General features: G+C 41.3%; 1 protein-coding gene across 4 annotated transcripts in view; it reads left to right on the plus strand.

Moving 5' to 3' along the window:
- pik3c2a (phosphatidylinositol-4-phosphate 3-kinase, catalytic subunit type 2 alpha) overlaps positions 1 to 18894 on the plus strand; it is a 144532-nt gene that overhangs the window by 101622 nt on the left and 24016 nt on the right. For all 4 annotated transcript variants that reach the window (XR_015080987.1, XM_086007855.1, XM_086007857.1 and 1 more), the window contains exons 15-23: positions 1383 to 1522; positions 4290 to 4478; positions 5547 to 5640; positions 7531 to 7625; positions 14426 to 14606; positions 15369 to 15470; positions 17098 to 17190; positions 17704 to 17833; positions 18727 to 18863. Coding sequence is in view for 3 of the 4 variants with exons in the window: in XM_086007855.1 (XP_085863981.1) it covers positions 1383 to 1522; positions 4290 to 4478; positions 5547 to 5640; positions 7531 to 7625; positions 14426 to 14606; positions 15369 to 15470; positions 17098 to 17190; positions 17704 to 17833; positions 18727 to 18863 (1161 nt within the window). In the remaining variant the exon portion in view is untranslated. The remainder of the gene's footprint in view (positions 1 to 1382; positions 1523 to 4289; positions 4479 to 5546; positions 5641 to 7530; positions 7626 to 14425; positions 14607 to 15368; positions 15471 to 17097; positions 17191 to 17703; positions 17834 to 18726; positions 18864 to 18894) is intronic.

Consider the following 18894-nt stretch of genomic DNA (forward strand, 5'->3'; position numbering starts at 1 on the left):
AAAGGGATACATGGGATGTCATGTTGCAAACAGTCTAATTCAGGGGGCTGGGGAGGGGGATGGACTCCGGCGAAGGAACTGAATTTTGTGGCAGGGCCCGACGATAGTGGCTTAGTTCTTGGAGGAAATTGCAGCTCATCCAGGAATGGATGTTGAAAAAGCCAGAAGCAGTGGAGGGGGAGTTGTGGTGTGAGAGGGCTGTGTACATGTGGAACCTGAAATCATGCCTTCTGATGCTGCCCCTCAGTGATATCAAGTAGATGGGAAATAGAAGAGGACCAAGCATAGATCCTTGAAGCACTCTAGAGGTAACACTGGAGGTGGGAAGAGAAGCCATTGCAGGAGATTCTCTGGCTATGAATGGATAGGCAGGAGTGGGACCAGGTGAGGGAAGTCCCCCTCAGTTGGACAATGGAGGAAAGGTGTTGGAGGTGGATAACATGGTCGCCCGTGTCAAAGGCTGCACGGTGGCATAGTGGTTAGCACTGTTGCCTCACAGCGCCAGGGACCCGGGTTCGAATCCGGCCTCGGGTGACTGTGTGGAGTTTGCACATTCTCCCCGTGTTTGCGTGGGTTTCCTCCGGGTGCTCTGGTTTCCTCCCACAGTCCAAAAGATGTGCGGGTTAGGTTGATTGGCTGTGATAAATTGACCCTTAGTGTTAGGGGGATTAAATACGTGGGGTTACGGGGATCGGGTGGGATATGTGTTGGTGTAGGGGTTACAGGGATCGGGTGGGATATGTCGGTGCAGGCTCGATGGGCCGAAATGGCCTCTATCTGCACTGGGGTTTCTGTGATGAGGAAGACGAGTGCACCATGGTCACAATCACAGCTAGATTAGATTTTTGTCATGATAACTGCATTAAACCAGATGACCGCACTGTAGCCGGGGTCAAATTTTAACTTGAGATGGTTGCCCTAGATTTTGGTAATTGACCTTTTTAAATTGCAACATAGAGTTTCAGAAAGTTGCTTGTATATTTTGCATTATTGTGCACATGTAGCAAGGTTTTGCATTTGGCCTTTTGCGCGCAGTGTTATCTTTCAGACCTTCATACAACTCGGCACAGAATATAGTGGTAGCTGCCTGAGTTGCCTTGGTCGTTAATTTTAAGAGAACTCGCCTAATTAAAGCATCTTTTCATGTTTAATTATACTTTGGGCAAATGTGTTGAAGAGCATGCACTGTCTTCATTTGATGGTTTTCATGGTGGGCCTCTGTAGAAATCCTGGGCAAGATGCATTTTAGGTATTGAATCCCTAACTTTGGACCAGCTAAACATCCACAACTGTTTTTTAATATGCTACTGTTTGTCTGTTTCATGTACAACAGGTAACCCTAGGAAGCAGATTCTAACATTTTTGCTTAATTTTTAATTTAGGTGGACTTTCCATCCTTCACCTTTGATATTGTCTACTGTCCTCCGCAGTCCAGCCGAATGGTCGAGCTTGGGTTTGAATCACTAGATCAAGGTTTCCAGAAACAGCTTCTTGACGTGTTTGCCAAAGATTTGACATTTGAGTAGGTTCTTCCTGTGGACATGTTTCATTTTGATTTTGTTACCATATGTAGGCCCCCATTCAAGGCAACACGTTTAGAAGTTCAGTTTACAAAGGTCGTGTTAATTTAGATATGCAATCTCGTGTTTTGAATAAATGAAGTGCTACAAATAAGTGATCTTCATCTGGTATATCACTTAAGCTGGAAGCTATCAGTTGATTAAATGGAGGTGAAATGGTATCCAGATGTAGTGGCTCAAGTTTCCAAAATGAATTCTTTCATAGTTTTACTTGGCTGATGGTCTCCAGTTCACTTAATGAGGGAAAGGGCAACTTTTTTTTTTACCCTGACCCTGAAAAGATTAATGCAAAGGCCTGCGGATGCTGGAAATCTGAAATAAAAACCGAAAATGCTGGAAATACTCAGCAGGTCAAGCAGCGTTTGTGGAGAGAGAGAAAGAGTTAACGTTTCAGGTCGATGACCCTTCGTCAGAAACGTTAACTCTGTTTCTCTCTCCACCGATGCTGCCTGACCTGAGTATTTCCAGCATTTTCTGTTTTTTATTCCTGAAAAGATTAATCCTGCTTGTAAAAGGCAGAATGTGTGTTAAACTGGCATTCCTCAAAGACCGAGAAAAGTGGGTCGCTCCCCAGAAGGCTGTTGGTAAAAGCGACGTATCACGAAACCATACAGTCCAGAATGTCCCGAGATCAATTCTGCTGAGTTAGCTGCTCCAAACTGGATTGGTTGTAGAACACAAACCAACTCCTGAGCAAGAGGGAGGAAAAGTAGGTGGAGCCGGGGATAAATTCAGTGGATCATTTTCCATTGCGGAGGCCAGATGCTTGTAGCAGAGCTACTGCATATCTATTTCCTTCCTTCCTGCATCTTTGCCAGTAGCTGCCATCGTGTGTGGATGTTGGTAGATTTTTCTAATCAAAATGGTGCCAATGATTGGGCATCATGCCTGTTCTTTACCACCACCATATATGGAAATTCTAATGTGAAGGACTGATTTGGAAATGTACATGGTTATTTAAACTGGCTTAAAATCTGCACAGGTTCCTGCATGCTTAACTATTGACTTTGGTTAGGATTTCTGCTCTGCATTGTATTGATTTAATGCTCCATCTTGCAGTCAGCGACTACAGGTTGAGATAAAAGCTTGATAGAAGACAAAAGAAGATTTTAACGATTTATTTTAAATTTAAATACGAGTTAGATGCTTGCAATGTAGCTCCAAATAATATGTTGCCTAAATTTCTGTTGTGCCAGCAGAATAGTTGCTTAGCCTGGGGTGCCAGCAGCCCTCCAGTAACTTTCTTGAGTAGCAATTCTTCATGCATGTGCCTAGATTAAGTGTGTATGTGTCTATTTGACCATGGGGCAATATCACAGCTGAACCTCACCATGTCCCCTCTCACTTATGTAAGACCGTAGCTCCTCAACTCTGGCTGTGTAATAAGCTAATTCTATGCCAGCCAAGAATCAAACCTGCATCATTTGGTCCATATGACTTAGTGCTGCATCAAACAGTGCCCTTTCCCACCAGGCCATTTAACCAGCACCCAGACAGTAGAGCTGAAGTATACATTGGCAGAGGAGTTGCTGGTACACTTACATTAGACACTTCATGCAGTACAGGGTACTTGGTTACATCCACTTACTGAATTGCAAAATAGTCAGTGTAATGCTTCTATGAAATGTACCAGTAGTCGTCAAATGCCAATGTATGAAATAATTTGTATATTTGACAACAATATTTAAACATTTATAAAACTTTATCAATGGCAAGGCGTCACTTAAGACTCTAGTCTCTTAGAGATATGCATTATGCATTAACCTTTGAGTGCTAGATATGATTACTTGCAATTTGGTCCTTTAACTGCAAGTCCTTGGTGTACTTGTTTAACTGACTCCAGTTTTGACGTGTAACAGGTGGTTCAAGAGCATTTGCTTTCTTGTGAAATTAGCAATACTTTTGGGAATGATCATCTGAACAGAAATGCAAAACATATTTGCAAAGAACAGTGTGAAATTAATTGCTTTTATCTTCTTTCCCTCAACCCTTCAATCAGTGGTGTGGAGATGCCGGAGTTGGACTGGGGTGGACAAATGTAAAAAGTCACACAACACCAGGTTATAGTCCAACAGCTTTATTTGAAATAAAGCTGTTGGACTATAACCTGGTGTTGTGTGACTTTTTACATTTGTCCTTCAATCAGTTACAGCAGCAAACAAGTGTGTACATTCCATTATATTTTACCTGCAATGGGATATTTGGTGCATTTCTGCTGATGCAAATTGAAAGTGTATGAGAAACTTCTTAATCACTGTGTCTGGAATAAATCATGTCTTTGTTTTGAAGCTGAAGTGTTTTTTGGAGTCAGATTTCCCGAGTTATAAATGCCAAGGCTTTCCAGCTGGGCTCGGGTGAGAATCTCAAGCTTGATATAATCTTGCTCCTAAATGTTATGTAGAGACCCCTGCTGGAAAGTGCATGTGTGTGGACATTAATTGAGGACAGGAACAGGGTGGGTTGTGATGGCCTCCACGATCCAGTAGCCTCCTGATAGTTGCTGTCTTAACTCTTGTATGGATAAAGGCCACCTCTGAGAGATACCAGAGAGTGTCTAGTGACTGAGGGATGTAATGCAGCATGCTGACACCTGTGAGTAAATAGGATAACATTTGGAGGGGGATATTGTTTGTATTAGTATCAAGCTAAAATAAGAGAATAGTGCAAGTAATAATGCTAACAAACTCACTTTTTTTTTAAAATCTGCAGACTTTCCAAGGTAGATAAAGAACTTTTGTGGGATAAGAGACGTTACTGTTTTTCCCATAATAACAGCCTTCCTAAGATACTTGCTAGTGTGCCAAGTTGGGACTGGGATACTCTACCAGAGGTCTACTCTCTGCTCCATCAATGGACACCACTCGCTCCTGTCTCTGCCTTGGAACTACTGGATTCTAAGTAAGCTTTCTGACTAATGACTGAATTGAAGTTTTTTTTTTTTTAAACACAACTGCAGTGTAGCCTAGGTTTTTCCTCTGGCCTGCTGCTGGTGAGCAACAGCCAGAGGCCCTGCTTCTGGTGGCTGTGCAGTGCTTCCCAGTCAGAAGTGTGCAACTGAAATACACTATCCGAGATCTTTTCTCTGTTTAATCAGTGTGGACATTGGCTGAGAATATGACTGGGCTCCGTTGTGAAGCCCTCGCTGGTCAAGTCCTCTGCCGGCAATGGCTGCTACTCTAGTGTGAGCCTAGACAATGTGGTCAAGGTACTAAAGGTTCCCCATAGAACTCTATCCCAAAATGACCCAATATATATTATCATATGCCTACTGTCAAAGTGATCCTTTCCCCTTCTCAAATTGTGTCTCTTCCGCAAGATAAGAGAACTTCCTTCATCACTCGGCAAGTTTTCACTGAGTGACGGAACAATACAGACCAAGAAGGTCCCAGGTTTGATCCGTGCTCTGTGTGCCGAGTTAACTGATCTCAGCTGGTGCAGCAGTAGAAGTGCTACAGTTTGTATCCACGCCTTTGTCGAGGACAGGCCAGGACAGCTATTCCTGAATGCTATTCACAACCCATGGTTGGACATGTGAGCATTTAGTGAGGACAGAATCTGGCTCACCTGTGATGACCTTTTAATGGTTCGCCCATGAGCAATGTGCACTTGTGCAAGATACTGGATGGTGACTGTTCTGCATGGAACAGTACCATTCAAAGGAGTGGACATCCTTAATAGAAGGGGAAAAGAAAACTGGCAGGGGAGGAAAAAGAAAAGGCACATGAAATGCACTTTTGTAGCATTTAATTCATGGGATTAAAGTGCTCGAGTCCCATCTAGTGACTTCCTAAACTTATAATCACAGTTGTTTATAGTTGGTTCTATGTATTATCTGCAAGTTTCAATGGTACTGGAAGTTTGAAGAATATAAATTGAATTGGAATTGTAAATGAAAGATGTTGCGAAGTCTCTACTGTATTTTAAAACAGCACGTTTAGAGCTTTTAACCATGGTGGTTCTTTGTAGGTTTGCAGATCAGGAAGTACGAAGTACGGCAGTGAACTGGATTGAAATAATGACTGACGATGAACTGGTTGATTATCTGCCTCAATTTGTAGAGGTATGTTGGTTTGTTTGTAATCTGAAACATTTGGACTCTCCACAATGCAAAATATTATGTATTGAACAACCTTCTGTTTCCTAATGCACATCCTGTTGTATGCAGGTTAATCTGAAAGAAAGAAAGACTTGCATTTATATAGCGCTTTTCACGACCACCGGACGTCTCAAAGTGCTTTACTGTCAATTAAGTACTTTTGGAGTGTAGTCACTGTTGTAATGTGGGAAACGTGGCAGCCAATTTGCGCACAGCAAGCTCCCACAAACAGCAATGTGGTAATGACCAGATAATCTGTTTTTTGTTGTGTTGTGTTGTTTGAGGGATAAATATTGGCCAGGACACCGGGGATAACTCCTTCACTTCTTCAAAATAGTGCCATGGGATCTTTTACGTCCACCTGAGAGCAGACGGGGCCTCGGTTTAACGTCTCATCTGAAAGGCGGCACCTCCGACCGTGCAGCACTCACTCAGCACTGCACTGGAGTGTCAGCCTAGATTTATGCACGCAAGTCCCTGGAGTGGGACTTGAACTTACAACCTTCTGACTCGGAGGCGAGTGTGCTACCCATTGAGCCACAGCTGATACTCGAGGCTTTTTGTGGAGCTTTACAAAACTTCAGAGGAGATGGCACCAACTTGCAATTAACCTGAATTAAAACACAATTCTCAGCAGTGATAATGTTGTGATCCCCTGGCTGGCATAACTTAAATTTGCTCACTACTCTGAGGAACGGGATTACTTGTAGAGCTCCTTGAAAGAATCTTGGACTGACTTATTTAAAATTAACTGTTAGAAGTACTTGCTTTGAATTAGTTTCTCCCCCCCGCCCCCCCCCACATTTTTCTTTTTCCCTTGGTCTCTGTTGAAAGGCATTGGCCTTAGTGTATGGTTCCACAGGTGACACCAGCACTCACTCAGCACTGCACTGGAGTGTCAGCCTAGATTTATGTGCGCAAGTCCCTGGAGTGGCAATTCCTAATACCTAGTCCAAGTGGCAATTCTTGTGTGTGAACCTAAGTAACAAAAATAGACCAGGGATCAAACTTGGCTTCTCCTATTAGGCAGTGAATTTTTCAGCATTTATAAAAAAAAAAAATGAATGTTCATATGTATTTAATTTTCCAAACAGATTTTTTAAACAGACAGCAACACATTGAATTTATTTAGCTTTAAGTATTAAGTCCAATTAAATGGATCTATTGTTCTCAAACACATATATATATATATGAAGAAAATGCACTTTACAATTTTTCCTGTAAGAATTGCTATATTGGAATTCATCATATTTTTCATAATGCATTGAAATCCATAAAGTATTGGGCAAAGAGCACAGATGTCACTCTTGTGCACATTTGTGAGCAAGAACAATTTTGTGTATACAAGGGGATTTGACAAACCATAGTTTAATCTAGTTTTTAAACACTTAAATAATTAAAGGTTCATTTATCTGTGTGTCTATTCTTTGAACCACAGCAAAAGGCAGAACTTGGGTTAATTGATCTGTGTATGTGGTGATGCTGTCCAGTTACTGGTCAAAGTAGATCTGAACTCTGGGTCTATTCTGCTGCTACCAATTATCTAATCTTTTGCTTTTCTTGATTTGATGTACAGTACCTTAGAATTTGAATGTAACAATATTAAAAGCCTGTCAGCTCAAAAAATGTTATCTTGTATTTATTTCTCATTTAAAGTAGAATAGGGCAAAACACCTCACACAAATGACACCCCATTTGTAGAATAATTTATTTTTAAATGATGGACATTTTTGAATTACGGAAATCCTGCCGCTCTCAGTAGGGCTCATGCTGTTTATTTTTTTTATAGAGGTTAGGAATTTGTGTTTGTGAATACAGTGGGATTTACATTGTTGCTACCTGTTTTATTTATAGGCTGTGAAGCACGAGTGTTACCTAGACAATGCCTTAGTGAAATTCCTTTTGTCTCGAGCTCTGGGAAATGTTTGTGTGGCACACCACTTGTACTGGTAAGAAGATAACTTTCAACTATCGACTTTATGCATGTAGTAAATGTTACTTTCTTGGCAGGCTGACTTGGGATAAGTGCATGTTAGAGCTCTGGTACTGGGGTACTTTACTTTCCATTTTCCACCAGTGATTTTTCTCCAGCTGTAGCTAAATAAATAGCGAAGCAATGTACTGACATCAACCTGTTAAATTAATTCTAATGTGTTGAGTATTAATTGGAAATACAAAAATATATTTTTTAATTGAAATGACTAGCTTCTCTGAAGGGCTATTAATGCCACCAAGATCAGTTAGCATCTACTAAAGCAGGAATGACTTGCAAAACACAGCAGGAATGAAAAGATATCAAGGCCAGCATCTAAAAACAAATACCTCTCCACATAGGGATGCAGATGCATAATGGAAAAATCTTGCACCCATTTTGCTTTTGCCTTGGCATGCATGCACAATTCTCGATGTGTGTGGTGTGACTTTAAATTATATGATTTCATGCACATAGTTTTGTAAGTGTTGGTGTTATACTAGGTCAAATGCTGTCTTGATGTTGAGGATAGTTACTCCCAAATCTGTGCCCATTTCCCCCTCAATTCCAATGGTTGAACCTCTCCAATCAGGCTTTAGTCCCTGCTGCAGCACTTAAATGGCCCTAATCAAAGTCACAAATGACATCCTTTGTCACCGGCCATCCTTCTCTACCTCTCTGCAGCCTTTGACACAGTCAACCAAGGAATCCTGCTCTAACACCTCTGTTGTCCAGCTGAGTGGGACTGCCCTGCGCAGTTATCTCAAATCCCCGAAAGATTGATCCTTGGCCCCCTCCTTTTTGATCAAGCTTTTAATCACCCCTCTTAATATCACCTCCTTTGGCTTGATGTCAGGTTTGATAGCTTTACTGGTTAAAGAAGGGATTAACACAATTGTAAGGAAGGATATTAGCTCTGATGATGTGGAATCTATATGGGTAGAATTGAGAAATACCAAGGGGCAGAAAACGTTAATGGGAGTGGTATATAGACCTCCAAACAGTAAGGCGGACGTTGGGGATGGCATTAAAAGGGAAATTAAAGAAGCGTGCAATAAGGGCACAGCAGTCATCATGGGTGACTTTAATCTGCATATAGATTGGGCTAACCAAATTAGTAACAATACTGTGGAGGAGGAATTCCTGGAATGTATACGGGATGGTTTCCTGGACTAATATGTTGAGGAACCAACCAGAGATCAGGCCATCTTAGACTGGGTATTATGTAATGAGAGAGGATTAATTAGCAATCTTGTTGTACGAGGCCCCTTGGGTCGGAGCGATCATAATATGATCGAATTCTTCATTACGATGGAGAATGAAGTAGTTGACTCAGAGACTAGGGTCCTAAATTTAAATAAAGGAAACTACGATGGTCTGAGGTGCGAGTTGGGTAGGATTGATTGGGGAATGTCACTCAAAGGGTTGACGGTGGATAGGCAATGGCAAACATTCAAAGACCACATGGATGAACTACAGAATTTGTTCATCCCAGTTTGGCATAAAAATAAAACAAAAAGGTGACTCAACCGTGGCTAACGAGGGAAATTAGGGATAGCATCACATCCAAGGAGAGGACATATAAATTGGCCAGAAAAAGCAATAATCCTGAGGACTGGGAGCAGTTTAGGATTCAACAAAGGAGGACAAAGGGATTAATTAAGAAGGGGAAAATAGAATACGAGAGTAAGCTTTCAGGGAACATAAAAACTGACTGTAAAAGCTTTTATAGATATGTGAAGAGAAAAAGATTGGTGAAGTCAAGCGTAGGTCCCTTGCAGTCAGAATCGGGGAATTTATAATGGGGAACAAAGAAATGGCAGACCAACTAAATACATATTTTTGGTTCTGTCTTCACAAAGGAGGACACAAATAACCTCCCAGAGATGCTGGGGAACATAAGGTCTGATGAAAGAAATCAGTATTTGTAGGGAAATGGTGTTGGGGAAATTGATGGGACTGAAGGCCGATAAATCCCCAGGCCTGATAATCTACATCCTAGGGTACTTAAGGAAGTGGCCCTAGAAATAGTAGATGCATTGCTGATCATCTTCCAACATTCGATGGAATCTAGAACAGTACCCATGGATTGGAAGATAGCTAATGTTACCCCACTATTCAAAAAAGGTGGTAGAGAGAAAACGGGGAATTACAGACCGGTAAGCCAGACATCGGTAGTGGGGGAAAATGCTAGAGTCCATTATAAAAGATGTAATAGCAGAGCACTTGGAAAACAGTGACCGGTTCGGACAAAGTCAACACGGATTCACAAAAGGTAAATCGTGCTTGACTAATCTACTGGAATTTTTTGATGATGTAACTGGTAAAATAGATAAGGGAGAACCAGTGGATGTGGTGTATCTGGACTTTCAGAAGGCCTTTGATAAGGTCCTGCATAAGAGATTAGCATGTAAAATTAAGGCACATGGGATTGGGGGGCAAGGTATTGACTTGGATAGAGAACTGGTTGGCAGACAGAAAGCAGAGAGTTGGAATAAACGGGTCTTTTTCCAAATGGCAGGCAGTGACTAGTGGGGTACCGTAGGGATCGGTCCTTGGACCCCAGCTATTCACAATATATATAAATGATCTGGACAAGGGAACTAGATGTAATATCTCCAAATTTGCAGACGACACAAAGCTGGGTGGGCGTGTGTGCTGTGAGGAGGATGTCGAGAAACTCCAGGATGATTTGGACGTGATTGGGCAGAAACATGGCAGATGCAATATAACATGGATAAATGTGAGGTTATCCACTTTGGTGGCAAAAACAGGAAGGCAGGTTATTATCTAAATGGCAATAGATTGGGAGAAGGGGAAGTGCAACGAGACCTGGGTGTCCTTGTGCACCAGTCGCTGAAGGTAAGCATGCAGGTGCTGCAAGCAGTTAAGAAGGCAAATGGTATGTTGGCCTTCGTAGCGAGAGGGTTTGAGTACAGGAACAAGAATGTCTTGCTGCAGTTGTACAGGGCCTTGGTGAGACCACATCTTGAGTATTGTGTGCAGTTTTGGTCGCCTTATCTGAGGAAGGATGTTCTTGCCATGGAAGGAGATCAGCAAAGATTCACCAGGCTGATACCTGGGATGGCAGGAATGACGTATGAGGAGAGTTTGGGTCGATTGGGCTTATACTCGCTGGAGTTTAGAAGAATGAAAGGGGATCTCATTGAAACTTATAAAATTCTAACAGGACTGGACAGACTAGATGCAGGAAGGATGTTCCCGATGGTCGAGGAGTCCAGAACCAGGAGACACAGTCTAAGGATAAAGGGTAGGCCATTTAGGACAGAAATGAGGAATTTCTTCACCCAGAGAGTGGTGAACCTGTGGAACTCTCTACCACAGAAGGCGGTGGAGGCCAGTTCATTAAATATATTCAAGAAGGAGTTGGATATATTTCTTAAGGCTAAAGGGATGAAGGGATATGGGGAGAAAGCAGGGACCGGGTACTGAATTTGGATTTTCAGCCATGATCGCATTGAATGGCGGAGCAGGCTCGAAGGGCCTACTCCTGCTCCTATCTTCTATGTTTCTATGTTGATCTGGCGCAGTCACAATGAGTCAAATGGCCTCCTTCTGTGCCATAAACTTCTGATTCTATGGTCCAATTACACTCCTGTGAAGTTCCTTGGAATATTTTACAATGTTCAACAACTTGCATTTATATAGTTTTTTTATTATTTGAAGCTTTGGTTTACCTTAACTGCCCCTTTTAAATAACTTGGAACCATGCAACACTCAAGCTTCCATGGCTGTAGAGCTAAACCTGGTATTGAGTGGAGTGGCTTCTGGTCAGCTTCCTGAAATTAATCTCCTCCTGTTGGTACACATTGCTCCAGACTTGAATTCATACCATCGTCACTCATCACTTAAGTGTGAGCAATTGTCTTTCCAGATGAATTCCAATTATGGGCCAGCAATAAACATACTGCGGCGCTTTCAGAAACTGGCCCAAAGCCAGAAAAGCTGTAAACTGCACAAGGAGATCTGTTGCTGATTGAGCACCAACATAACCAATTGAGTTGCTTTCATGGGCAATAGCCAAAATTGTCTACTGGCCTGATATCAAAGAGCTACAGTTGAATTTGGTTGTCATAATCCATACTTCTAGTGATGATTTGTTTGTAATAATTGATTCATCCTTACTAAACCCCATATGTAGCTGTATGTTCACTCCAGTTGCTTTTATACTGAGCTTGGAGCTCACTGTCAGTGTTGCCAGTTCCTGACAAGTGGGTTTTGCACATTCATTGGCAACTTCAAAGTAATCTTGTGGGATTTGCTAAATCTGGCCACTGCGAAGATATGTTTTTTAATTTTTAACCGGTTCTTCCCAGTGACCCATTAAGTGGATCTGTAAAGTTGAATTTGAGGTTGCTACAATCTGCGCAAAACTCATGCATCAGGACTGGCAGCACCAAAACCTGCTAAGCTCAATATTAAAACTGCTTTAATGATCAGTGGGGCTTGCATGTGTTGATTTGGATTAAGTGCGCTGTACCTTGAATCATAGTCTGTTGTTTCACCATGAGACTGAGCTATGAAATTCTCTTGTGCCGAAACAAAATAAGAGTCACAGAACCAATAATCTGTAGCATATAAATAGGTTTAATTTCACAATTGCAGAGTCCGCAAAGCAAAGACTGTTATTTTCCAACAGTGTATATCTGCTTTTATACTGGCGCTATTGTTTTGGATTCTTGAAGTCGTGAATCCAGTAGCCAGCGCCTGTTGTTTACACTGCTAAATCCAGCTTCCTTATCCCAGTGGCAGACTTGTAACCTCACAAAAGCCAAGACTTCTACCAGAATAAGGAAGCTGGAATAAGTAGTATAAAAGCCAGGAACTGGCTCGTGGATACCAGGCTCCTGGAATCCTAATTAAGATAGCTGCAGTATAAAAGGAGCTTAACTGACGCTTGATAGTGTTGGCCATTTGTCAAATCTGAAAATTCTCAGAAGGAAAAGAAAATACTGTAAGAGCAATTTAAAGCCCATCTGAGACCCAATGTTGCTGGCACTCCCCACCAACTTGATTCCTGATGTGCTGCTCCTCCCCACCTGTTGGTGGTTGCAGCGATCAATAGGAAGAGAAGAAAAGGTTGTGAAAATAAGAAAGTTCAGATAGCGGCAAAATTTACTATGGTAACTAAGGGCCTTTAACGTAGTTATCAATGCAGTGGCACTCCTCTGAACTTTTTCCAGTGTCTCATTCACCCACCGTGCAAGGGGACCAAAGCAAGACACAAAATCCTAGATGAGACCTAATCAAGGTCTTGTACAAGGACAGTTTAGTCTTTTTTTTGTATTGGATTGTCCTAGCAATACATCCAAATACTCTCTTACTAGAGCCTCATTGAGTGGTTGTGAACTTTAAGAGATTCATGTTGAAACGCTGCCATTAATAACAACCTACTGTAAGACTAGGCCCTTTACGGTATCTCGGTCTGACAGTTACTTAGAGTTCGGACCCAAACCAGAATGAAAACAACGAGACAAAGATTGCAGGGTAACTACTTCTTTACTTAAAATCAGTCAAGTTTACAAGCAAGTATAAAATCAAGTTTACATGCAATCATAAGCTTCAACGAGCAAGCATAAGCATACATACATACCAACACCAGTGAGTGACTAGTAGGCCCTTCTTTCTGTGCGACCGGTCAAGGTGCCTGACTCATTGCTGCAGTCCCAAGCATTCCCGAACTGTTTCCTTTATACCCAAAACTTGGCAGGCCTCCCAATGCGTACACGTCCCAGACCACATTGACGATTGTTCAATCATGAGTTTCTCTTAGTTGTAGTCAATGGGCCTCACGGCTGCTTGCGCCATGTCCGAAGGAGTTGCAGAAGTTCCTCATTGTTCAATCAGATTAAAGGTTTGTTTTGCAGAACTCTCGAGGTCCTGTCTGATGAGGTTGCAGAAGTTAACTAAATCTGTAGCCAATGGGCCGCTTATGCCATGTCTAAACGGGTTACAGAAGTTAACTAAATCTGTTTAAAGGTTTGTTTGCAGAACTCTCGAAGCATGCTGGTGCATTAAGTTCAGCCAAGTCACAACGAACAGCAAATTATATCTTGCACTACTGCCTATGCGAATAGAAACATAGAAGATAGGAGCAGGAGTAGGCCATTCCTTATGCCCTCCAGGAACTCCCTGTCAATCCCACAAGATTCTTAGCTAATTCAATAACCTACTGTGTGACATTTGTCGAGCCATTTCAAAAATCCAGGTACATGATGTCAACTGGGCTAGCTACATCCACCACCCTAGCAACTTTGTTAGGTTGATCAGACATGACCTTTTACTGAAGTTATTTTGAGAGTCTCTAATAACCCCATCTGTCAAGATGGCTGTACAGTGCACCTCTAATTCCTTCTAACAACTTGCCTATAACTGACATCAAGCTAATGGGCCTGTAATTTCCTACTTCTGGCTTGTTGCCCTTTTTGAATATTGTCACTCTCCAGTCCATGGGAACAATCCTAGCTGCTAGCAAGCTGTTAAATGCAATTACAAAGAACATATATTTATCATTTGTAAAATTTGAAATACAATACTGAACAGGTGATCATTTTTGAGGTCAGTGATTAGCCTGTTGGCTTTGCAAGTTTATTCAGCAAGTAGCTGAGCAATACCGACTCTCTGCTGTAACTTAGCAGATCAACCGTGCCAACGAGCTGCTTGGGGTTTGCAGTAACATTACCTTCTTGGAGGCTTTGCATTATTGTATCTCAAAAGGCCCTTATTTGATTATTTGATTCCACTCTAATTTTATAGGCTATTGAAAGATGCACTTCATGACCCATATTTTGGGATGCGCTATGAACTCCTTTTGGGTGCCCTGCTGTGTGTATGTGGGAAAGGCTTGCGACAGGAGTTTGAAAAGCAGACCAGACTAGTACGGAAGCTGGGAGTGGTAGCAGAAAAAGTGCGCCAAGCCAGTGGATCAGCAAGGCAGGTATGGCATCAATATCAACAGATCATCAAAATACTGTCTCTGCAGGTGTATTGTGTTGGGTTCACCAGCAGCCCAGGTTATTGCAAAGGTGAGCTGTCGGGCTGCTTTTGCAAATTACAGGCCAATATTTTTTCCTTAAGCCTTATGTTAGACTGTTTGATCATATGCTACAAGTTCACAACCCTGATTTGAGCCAATAAGTGCTGTGCTGCAGGAGAAACAGTTGGCTTTTATGCATTGTTATACTGTATGAGCTGGCCCTTTCAATGAGGAAAAACACTTTCCCTCACCCAAAGCTCTTTAGCTCTTACTTACATTTGGGCTGTAAAAGTGTATCCTTCCTGCACTTGGAAACCTCCCTTTTTTTTCTTTTTGCTGCTAATCCACGTCTTGACCATCTGTACCCTCCCTCCAGGCCCCAGAGACTGTTGGAGTTGTGTTAAATTTGACTGATATTCAGCAACACTGATTTGTTTACAAAAATGCACGACTACTGATGTGTGTACGAAATGGGGAAATCTGCTTTACGCTCGTGCCTTTTGTGAGCAAATGGAGGAAAACATATAGCTGTCTTGGAACGAATGAACTACGCATTATTCATTCTTTTCTAGCCTATGCTCCTGCAACAACAAAATGCACAAAGCCAGTGATGGCATTACATTCATTCAGTGCTCTGCAGCAATATTAATCCCTGCAAACAGCAAAGGGTGATGTAACTGCACATCATTACTAAAATACCAATGGTTTTTGTTTCTTTTTAAGGTTGTCCTTCAGGAGGGCATGGATCGTGTCCAGTCATTCTTCAAAAATAAGTGTCGCCTGCCCCTCAATCCGAGCCTGGTGGCAAAAGAATTGAATGTTAAGGTATGCAGACATCCAAAAACTCCTCAAAACTTCCTTATAATGCAATTTAAACAATGTTTTATGTCCTCCTTATGGACTATTTGTGATGATTCTGGTAGCTGCACAGAAATACTTGCCTGGAATTTGAAGTTTATTTTTAGTCTCAATTACATTCTCTGGCACTTAGTCGTTCAATTGCTATAAGTTTGCTTTTGATCTGTGATCTTATCAGAGTTGGAAGCTACTGAATTGCTTTCAACTTTTTAATTGTGGTCAGGTATTGGCATTTTGATTTACTGTTAAATTTTAAAGCAGAATTTTTAAGACTGTATGAAATAAAAATTCTAAATTTGTCATACAGGAAACTTCCGTTTAACCGGAGGTTATAAGTCCGGAAAGCTCTATCTACCGGCAAATTTCAGGAGCCGTTTCCTATAAGTTTTTTTACTTCTTGTTGCTTTTTCTTTTCCCCAGTCAGGCTCTGCAAGGTCTACCTGAAGCTGTTGCTTAGCTACAGAGACGCTTTTAAGCTGCAGCTGACTGTTTTGAAGCTGTTGCTAAGTGAAATAAAGAATAGATTTGCCTTTCTAATCTAGGCTTTATTAACTTAAAAATCCTGTAGCACATCTTTCAACACCCAGTCCCAACTAAAGGCTGGAAAGAACTGAATTTAAGATGGCCACCACAAATCACATGACATCAACTACCAATGAGATTACAGCATATATCCCAAGGCAGGAAACAAACAACCAATCACAATACTTCTTACTAAACATAAAGAATAATCACCACACTAAGCAACAGGGTTTGTTGATTCACACGGAGCTGAAAAGCTCCGTATGTTTTAACATTAGTGCTGGTTTATACGGCAGTTTTGATGGGACGGCACCAACTCAGTCCTGTCAGTGCCGGATACCAGAAAGTTTCCTGTATTTGGAAAAATTAAGTTTTATTTTAATTCAATGGTACTGTGGGAATCAACTGCTCCTTAAGCGATATCTTACCAGTCAACCACAGTTAAAATCCTACATTCAAACTACACCTTGACATGGATCCCACTGATCTGCACATGCATAACATGATGCGCACTCGTGTGCTGTTTTGTAGGCATTTGGTACAAGTCTTCTGCAACTAATGCATAGGCTTTTACAGTAGATGTTTAACTTGTAGTTACACATTGTGCACTGCAATGTACAAAACCAAACTTGAATGCAGCTCGCCATCTTTTAAAATTTGCAGCATTTAGTGCTGGTTCTCAACACTGTATGCTGCAACACAGTTTGTGTCTGTTCCGTAACTTTCCACCTACCTGTCCACAAGATCATTTTTCCCATTTGTCTTTTAACTAATCTACACCACATGCCATTCCTCAACCTGAAGAGGACCTGTTGCATCTAGCTGCTTGGCTCAGTTGGTAGCAATCTCATCTTGAGTCCATAAGTTGTGGGTTCAAGCCACAATCTCTGCTCTTGCTTCACTCCAGTACTGATCGGGTCCTGCCTTGTTCAAGATGCTGCCTTTCAGATGAGTCCTTTAATTCATGTGGCATTAGCTTTGTGTTCTGCAAAGTCAGAGTCTTGCCTCTAAAGCTTTTGGTTATTAATATGAATTCCTCTTTTCTGATTGTGTGCCTCCTTTTTGTTTATAGGCTTGTTCCTTCTTCAGTTCCAATGCAGTTCCACTGAAGGTAACACTGGTGAATGCTGACCCCCTGGGGGATGAAATCAATGTCATGTTTAAGGTATGTTGATGTTTACAATGGGACATTCTTAATGGAAGGAAAAAGGAAGTTGAGAGATATTGTGGTTGTGGTTTGGATAGCAAGTCCGCTGAAACCAGTGCACCAACAAGATTGCTGCTGTTCCACCCTTCACTAACCAAGGTCATTAATTGCAGTTCCCAACTGTTTTTAAATTATTCTTGCTTCCATATTTTAAGTGCCATGGTACTAGAAGCTCGTTTCTTGTTGGTGTACCTCCATAACCTTCCAATCTCTATCCCATTTACACAAATATTTTTGTGGCCTTTGTATGAAAGCATTATAAAGCTGTATCTCTGCTCCATTTTTATTTCAGTCAGTGCTCATTATCATGTTTTATATGCTATGGCTTCAATACCAGCTTTCTGCTTAATCCAACACACATCTATAAATATCAGTCATCCAGTAATTGAATAATGCTGATCTATAGGCTTGCAATTTTCCTCTGTAAATGAAGAATGCATTGACCCAATGTTTTCCTTTTCTTGCACACAGATTGGGGAAGATTTGCGACAGGACATGCTGGCACTACAAATGATAAAGATTATGGACAAAATCTGGCTTCAGGAAGGGTTGGACTTGCGCATGGTCATCTTCAAATGCATCTCCACAGGGAAGGACAGAGGTATGTCGTATTTGTATGTGCAGTTAACATTGATGTGCAAGCAGGTTGCTTATTTCTTGTGTCAAATTGTATAAAACTGCAACTCACTATTTCTTTACACCTAATTATAGTTGAGATTCTGTGACCAAACCTTTCCCCTAGCCCAGTTGTAGAAGGAAATGAAACTTGGACAAACTTAAATCCTAGTAAAACATAGGAGATTAGAAAAATATAGTGCAGATTTTGCATGTAAATTCTATATCATGCTGTCACTGTTCACTTCAGACAGTTGATGTGTGACGCTGTATCAAATGCACGCCAATCTGCTTGTAGAATTGCGCATTCTTTGGTTGGGTGCAGATTTAGCAGACTAGATTAAACGCTGGACTTTCCTGGTCTGTATAGTTCAGCCACTCACTGGATAAACTCCCTGTAACATTGTGGAGGCCTCATTGAAATTAAAACAAAATTGCGCTTTTTTTATTAATGAAGACTTTGTCCCTTTTAAAGCATTGTCTGAGTGGCTTACTTAATCTGAACCTGAGACTTGCACAACTTCCTCATTTTGTAGATTAGAGAAGCTTAAGCTTCCCCATTTTATATGGAAGGATGGTTAAGTGGGGCCTTGCTGAAGTATGTAAAATACTTAAAAGTTGGCCAGACATTGCAATTAGAGGATGTAAATGGACAGTCGCAAAAAGTAAATTCCAAACAGATATTGGAGGAAAAACTTCTTTGGTTGATCAATTATTCCCAACATTTATAACTAATGAAGTACAGATACAAATTGAGGTTTTTCATGTTTCTATTAAATGGCAAGATAGAGTTAATGAGAGGGATAAGATGTGATGGACTGAGGGACCGTTTCTCATCCTGACTTTTACCTTCTGTTCATTTCCTTTTGTTCTCTGTAGGTATGGTTGAACTTGTACCAGCTTCAGAAACACTTAGAAAAATCCAAGTTGAGTATGGAGTGACTGGCTCGTTCAAGGACAAACCACTAGCTGAATGGCTCAGGAAGTACAATTCCACTGAAGAAGAATATGAGAAGGTGAAGTGCTGCTTTTAGTAGAGAGCTGCCT

Source organism: Somniosus microcephalus, chromosome 15, assembly GCF_052327205.1.
Source record: "Somniosus microcephalus isolate GS21.2 chromosome 15, FLI_Smic_1.0, whole genome shotgun sequence".
NCBI classification, from domain to species: Eukaryota; Metazoa; Chordata; class Chondrichthyes; order Squaliformes; family Somniosidae; genus Somniosus; species Somniosus microcephalus.